Here is a 7,279-nt window from a genome sequence, read left to right as displayed (position 1 = left end):
CTGTATTTTGGGCCCAAGCCTGTTAGGGCGTAGCTTAGCACTATATATAGACGCTATGGCAAACCCTATTCTGTATTCTGTTCTTGCCTCTCCATAATAAAACTGCTCCCCCTCTTCCCCGTGGACGTAGCCAATTTATTGGTGAACCACGTAAATCTGTTGTCTTGTTTTTCGCGTTTATATTTTCTTGTATTATCTTGAATTCCGCATAACAGAACAGTTGGGTTGGTATATAGGTTGTAGTTGTGGAGGTTCGGTTGGGGTGTAAGGAGTACCCGTATTCTATTCCCTTAGTTTGTGTTTAGAAATTTACTTACGAGCAACTTACAAAAATGACGACATTTATAGGGTTGTTGAAGTTCAATAGCTATAAATATGTTATTTAGTAGAAATGACTACACTTTATGTCAATTTCTAGGTGCATGTTTGTATTAAATTTTATTGTTATTATTATTATTATTATTATTATTTATACAATGCACTAAATAAGGTATGATATGTTACCATAATTTTCAAGTACCAACCATTTATTATGTTCCTAAATAACTGAAATTTTCATTATTAAATTACCAACTAATAATTACATATTGTATGCAAATATGATTGATTCACATAATACAAAAGATTGTATTTGTATTCCTAAATACAATATATTCACTAAATACTAATTATAAAGGTATTCATAAAATTTTGAATATAAAAGTTTATTCATGTCTTTTCTCGTTGTATTTTTGCATATGTTTTTATTTTTTATTTATTTATACACTAATACAGTTGTAATTACAATAACTAAATAAGAAAAATGTATTACTTGTACAATTAACATATGAATATTTTGAATTCAAATTGGTGTTTCTATTTATAAAATTTAAAGTATTAATATATCAAGGATACAAGTATTTATAAAAATTTAATGTATTAATACATCAAATAAGATAAAGTAGTACAATTTTAGAATATGAGTACAACAATTTGAAAAATGGATACACTATTGTTAATCAAAAAAATGAATACACCAATATACTATAATATGAATACACTGTTGTTAAATAAGAAAATGGAAAAACAATAGAATGTGTATGTATCAAAGTGTGTAAGTATTCGACTATATCAAAAAATTAAAAAAATCAACAAAACGTCGATCTATTTTTTGTAAAGTTTTCTATAATACTTGAGGCTTGACGTTAACTTAGATATTTATTTATAAAAATATAGTATTGATGTATCCAATTATACTTGTATTGCCTAATCAAATTGGATAAATTACTTTTGTATCCAAATATATTTGTATTCACAAATCACCATTTTATTAAGGGAAAATTGTATATAATAGCAAACTAATAACATAAAATAAATGGAATTGCTAGGGTTTGATTTAATTGTGCTCCATAGCAAACGTTAGCTAAAATTTGCCAGCGTCTCTCTCCCAGAAATCTCGCTCGCCACTCTCCATTCTCGCTCGCCTCTCTCGCTTTATACGCAGAAGTGTATAATTTTGTTTCTGTTTTGTATAAAGCGAGAGAAAATTGTATATACAAATGCAAAAATATATATCTTCGTGTTATACACTTAATTATACAATTTACAAACATTTTACTTCAAATATTGCAGAGAAAAAGGTCAATGAATTATACAATTGCAGTGAAATACAATTTTATCTAGCTTTATACAAAAGAAGTGTATATATTGTGTTTCTGTTTTTGTATAAAGCGAGAGAAAAACATATATCTTCTTGCTATACACTTAATATTGCAGCGAAATAGGCAGTGAATTATACAATTGTGCATTATACAATTGCAGTGTAATAGGATAGCGAATTATACAATTGCAGCGAAATAGGCCAGCGAATTATACAATTTAGGCCAGCGAATTATACAATTTAGGCCAGCGAATTATACACTTGTATATGTATAGCGAATTATACAGTTTTATGTTTGCTATGGAGCGCAATTATGCAAAGTTTGCTATAGCATACAAATATGAATTTTTTGTTTGCTATATGTGAAAGTTGCCCTTTTATTAATATTATAATACAATTATCTATGTATATAAGTAGTATTAAATATAAACATTTGACATTTGATTGAACCACAAATATAAGTATAAATATAAGTATAATGAATTGAACCACAAAAATTACTCCTACAATCATACAAAAGGATCTTGAATTGGAAGGAATTGAGGGGAAAATACAAAAAAATCTGTAATATAAGGATATTGATGAAAGAGAAGGTATGAATACATAATTAATTATGAGTTTAGTAATAATTTTCCTATTTATTATTTATTTATATTATATATAAATATTGATATACAATTAAATTTGCTATTATTGTATAGTTATAGTCATATAACACAAAAAATTAAACTATAGCTATATTATTTAAATGTATATTGAAGTTTGCCATATTATGTAGTTTTTCCTTTACTTATTGAGTACCGTCCGTTTTGGTACTCACCCCTTGCATCTACATTTATTGTAGGTTACCATCCCGAACCTTTGTGATTTTTTCTCTTCTCCTTGTCTGAGACTTCTTGTGGAGGTTTGTGAGGTAGTTGCTTGTCGTTTCAATGGACCTTCTTTCTCCTTAATTATGATCTTGTTCTATTCTATAAAAAATGTCATTTGAAACTTGTATTTCCTTTCAATATTGTTATAACACATTAAAAGCTTGTGCACGTGACAGTCAGATTTTGGGATATTTTTAAATTGATCATAAATTTCCACATTTTATCGTAAAGACAAAATTTTAGACTGACTTATTTTGGTGGAATAAGACGAGTGTAATCACATTTATTTTTATATCGTGACAATAAAAGAGTTTAAGTAAATTTAAAATCCAAAGAAGGTTCATGGCCAAGTTGGATTTCTTCGGCAACTTATACTTTGATTTAGGATTTAATAAAAAATTTGATAATAGGCATGAAATAACTTAAAGAGGTTTAAATAATCAAATTTTCTAGGATTATTTGTTGTATATGCGTCTCAATTACTCATAAACTATCAAATAAGTATATTTAGTTTTGAATAATTTTAGACAACAAATAATAAATTATTCTCTTGGTTCACTTTTAAATAATATTTTTTTTCTTTCTATTTTATCTGCTTAATTATTCCCTAAATCATTTTTAAGAATTTTTTAATCATTAATAATCATATAATATGCACTCCATTCTATATACTCAATATTTATTGTTAATAAATAAAAATGAAGATAAGGAAAATATTAATATTTGAGAAGTGTAAAGCCACACTCCACACTCCACTTGTAATGATCTCATTAGTCATTACTCCATTATTCTCTAACTAATAATTACAATTTTCTAAGCATTTAAATTTGAACTATTACTCTCTCCATACAATAATAATTGTACATGCGGGGTACTATTATGGGGTATTTAATACTATTCATTCATTTTATAAATTTAATGGATAATTTCACTTTAATACCTAATTTGTCCTTATAGTATTTCTCATTTACATTTTTTGATACATTCTATTTATTATAATCAAAAGTTGATATAGTAAATTACTCTTTTATTTATAGTTTTTAAGTGTGAAAAGTCAAGTGGACAACTATTATTAGAGAGAATATTACTTATATAGTTAAGTCTTTGAAACATTTTATCACATAATTTTCCCTATATTCCAACACTCCCTCCGTTAATTTCTAATTGTAATGATTTCTTTTTATAGAGTCAAACAATACGATTTTGATTAATACTTTATAATATATTTTTTACATCTTATTGATATGTAAAAAAATTGTAATTTATAGTACTTTTTGTATAATTCTTAAACAACTTTTTTTTGTTTAAATAACCGAATTAATGTAATTTAATTTAATTTAAAAAAATTAGTTAAATTAATTTGCAAAAAAACGCAAAGTAACAATTAAATTGAATGGATGGAGTATTACTCTACTATCCTCTAACTAATTACGCTGAATTTAAGGATTAGTAAATGAGTAAGATCATAAATTATTTGCCCATTTAAATATAATGTCGTTTGTTTGTTCAAATAAGTAGGCAAATTCTAACAACTCTCTTTGCTATATGATTGATGAACGTTTATTATTAGACTAATTACCCCACAAGGTAATACTTCTACTTAATTATATTACTATCACCTTTCTAAATTAGATGAACATGTTACTAAAAATATTTATCTCATATTATCTGATCACTTATTATATTAGGATGAAATTAATTAATTTTTTCCTATTTTACCCCTACAATTATTATGACTTTGGGAGTTTATTTTGAAGATCTAAAATTTCTTTTTTCAAGAGGCTAATTATATGAATAAAGGGCAAAATAGTAAAATTGATCAATATATTAATAATCACTTAATTATCATGTAAAACAAAAAGTGTCTAACAAATATGGACAGGAGGGAGTATATAGATCTTACTCTAGAGAAAACAAATGTGGAAAAGTTTAACAACTTGACATATTTAAATTCATAACCACCGCATAGAATAAGACAATTAGAAAACTCTATAAATTTAATTTGTGTTACTCAATGGATTAACTCATCACCAATCAAAATTAAAGCTGCAAAAATATATAATTACTTTCTAAAATTCAAAATGTTTGCTAAAATTAATGTTGCATCATTCTTAATTACACTTTTTGTGGTACTAGTTGAGGGTAGTAACATGATAGAGAGTATTTTTGAAGATCATGAGAATTCAATTGGAACTAAATGGGCTGTGTTAGTAGCTGGATCAAGTGAATGGTATAATTACAGACATCAGGTAATATCTACATATATTTAATATTAATGTGATAATACACGTGCTAATTTCATACGAATCAATATTGAAAACGTTTCATATATTCCCTAGGCACGAGACCCAACTTGTCGAAAAGATAGTTAAGGTTGAATAAGTTAACTTATGGTTAAAAATAAAGTAATGAAAAGACATAAGTTTGTATGCAAAACCACTAAAAAAATTGTTTCTAAGATGGATTAATTTCTTAATTCGGACAAATTTTCAGGCTGATATATGTCATGCTTATCAATTACTGAAAAAAGGCGGTCTAAAAGATGAAAACATTGTTGTATTCATGTATGATGACATTGCTTACCATTCTGAAAATCCTAAACCTGGAGTTATCATAAATAAGCCACATGGCCCTGATGTGTACAACGGAGTACCCAAGGTACGTACGTATGAGTTCTGAGTTTTACAGTGACGATTTTAAGTGTCACTGACATATAATATTTGAGCAAAAATTAATGAATTCAACCAAACTCATATTTAAATTTCTAATTCCACTCTTTGATTGTAATTAATTACTTAAATCTAATGTGACTGTATATAGATATGATTAATTTTTTTTATGAGATTTATATTTGTAGGATTACACAGGAAAACATTGTAATGCTCAAAACTTTTATGGTGTTGTCCTGGGAAACAAAAGTGCTCTAACTGGAGGCAGTGGAAAAGTTGTAAACAGTGGTCCAAATGATTATATTTTTATTTACTATGCTGATCATGGTGGTTCTGGTGTAATTGGTAAAGTTTTTTAATTTCTTACTCCAACCAAAACAAAATATTGTTCACCAAAGTATTTAATTAATCTAATTTAGTCATATTTTTAGATATGCCTATAGAACCATCAATTTATGCCAAGGACCTAAATGAGGTCTTGAAGAAAAAACATGCTTCTAGGACTTACGAAAAAATGGTAAGTGTATATATACATATGTATGTTATTGCATATATGATCGATGTATGGATAATAAACGTAGGTTTTTAATTAATTAGGTATTTTATCTGGAAGCTTGTGAATCTGGAAGTATGTTCGAAGGTCTTCCTTATAAAGGTTTGAATATTTATGTAACGACTGCATCAAAAGCCGATGAAGATAGTTTTGCTACATATTGTTCCCCAAAAGGTTATGAAACTACTTGTTTGGGAGATTTGTTCAGTGTTTCTTGGCTAGAGAATAGGTATGTATATGTTTGTTACATTATTTAATTTGACATGCTTATTATTGAACAAAATAATTTTTTAAAAATATGATATATATTATATGTCAAATTAAACTAAACTATACTTCGTAATTTGTATAAATCAGTGAATTGCAGGATCGACAAGTTGAAACCTTGAAGAAGCAGTATCAACGAGTAAGATCACATAGTTGTTAATTTTATAAATGCTAACTTGTCGTTGGATTTATCTTTTTTTGAATTCGATCAGATTCGTAAAAGAGTGTTAAACAATGGTACAGAAGGTTCCCATATGATGGAATATGGTGATTTACATATACATGAGGATGCTCTTTCCATATATATGGGTTCTAATTTCCCAACACATACTTCTACCAAGAATAACTACGCCTCAAACTCAAGATATGTTAATCAACGCGATGTTCAACTCTTATATCTCATATCCAAGGTGATTAATTAATCTTACATCACTTTAAATTTTGTAACTACGTAAAACAATGTTTAAATATACGACAAAATTTTACAGTTTCAGAATGCTCCTGAAGGGTCTAGAAGAAAATCGGAAGCTTATAGGAAACTAAGTAAAGTTATATTAAAAAGAGAACATGTAGACAAGAGTGTAAAACATATTGGACAAATTTTATTTGGAGTTGAGAATGGTCAAAAAGTGCTCAACATTGTTAGACCTGCTGGACAACCCCTTGTTGATGATTGGGATTGTCTTAAATCCTTTGTAAGTATATACTACACGTCTATATGTTATAATAACAACGATCATATATACATTGACAATATAACAAAAATTAATATTACGATGTTGATGTACAGGTGAAGATATTTGAGTCGCATTGTGGATCATTGACTAGCTATGGTAAAAAATACGTCCGTGGATTTGCTAATATGTGTAATGCTGGAATTCAAAGGGACCAAATGGATGCAGCTGCTAAACAAACATGTTCTTCTTAATTAAGGAATAAATTAATTACTGATCATGTAACTTGTATTAAGCAACTTCATTATTATTAATAGATCTTATGAATATTTATATGTTATAAGCTAAGTCATGCATGGTTTGCTTTGATGATTATGTATATATTGTAGCTTAATTTAGGTCACTCATTTTAAGAAAATTGCAGCTTAATTAATAATATATTTAATGACCCAACCCAAACACATATTGTTCATTGATGTTAAATGGAAAAGAAAATAAGTTAAGGCCTTTAAGTTCAGTTTCAGTAATCATTGATGAGGTAGAGAAAAATTAAACAAACTATAAAATCAGTAATATTTTTTATGAGTAATTTTTGTTGGACTTTT

At 27.2% G+C, this 7,279-nt stretch overlaps 1 protein-coding gene across 1 annotated transcript; it reads left to right on the top strand.

The window, feature by feature from the left end:
* The first annotated feature begins 4,541 nt into the window (after positions 1-4,541).
* Positions 4,542-7,014, top strand: LOC107028045 (vacuolar-processing enzyme alpha-isozyme-like). The gene is made up of 9 exons (XM_015229100.2): positions 4,542-4,760; positions 5,005-5,169; positions 5,369-5,525; positions 5,612-5,697; positions 5,778-5,962; positions 6,091-6,139; positions 6,213-6,410; positions 6,489-6,695; positions 6,791-7,014. The coding sequence occupies exons 1-9, from the start codon at positions 4,593-4,595 to the stop codon at positions 6,926-6,928; spliced, it is 1,353 nt and encodes a 450-aa protein (XP_015084586.1). The 5' UTR covers positions 4,542-4,592; the 3' UTR covers positions 6,929-7,014.
* The last annotated feature ends 265 nt before the right edge of the window (positions 7,015-7,279 follow it).

The sequence above is a fragment of the Solanum pennellii genome, chromosome 8 (genome assembly GCF_001406875.1).
Source record: "Solanum pennellii chromosome 8, SPENNV200".
Classification (NCBI taxonomy): Eukaryota; Viridiplantae; Streptophyta; class Magnoliopsida; order Solanales; family Solanaceae; genus Solanum; species Solanum pennellii.
Note: the sequence above shows the minus strand (reverse complement) of the source record. Positions and strands in the feature narration are given on the sequence as shown.

Coding starts and splice junctions, on each gene's coding strand:
- LOC107028045 (XM_015229100.2), top strand. CDS start 4,593: ATGTTTGCTAAAATTAATGTTGCATCATTCTTAATTACACTTTTTGTG. Junction 6,140..6,212: donor TGAAGAAGCAGTATCAACGA/GTAAGATCACAT, acceptor GAATTCGATCAG/ATTCGTAAAAGAGTGTTAAA. Junction 6,696..6,790: donor GGGATTGTCTTAAATCCTTT/GTAAGTATATAC, acceptor GTTGATGTACAG/GTGAAGATATTTGAGTCGCA.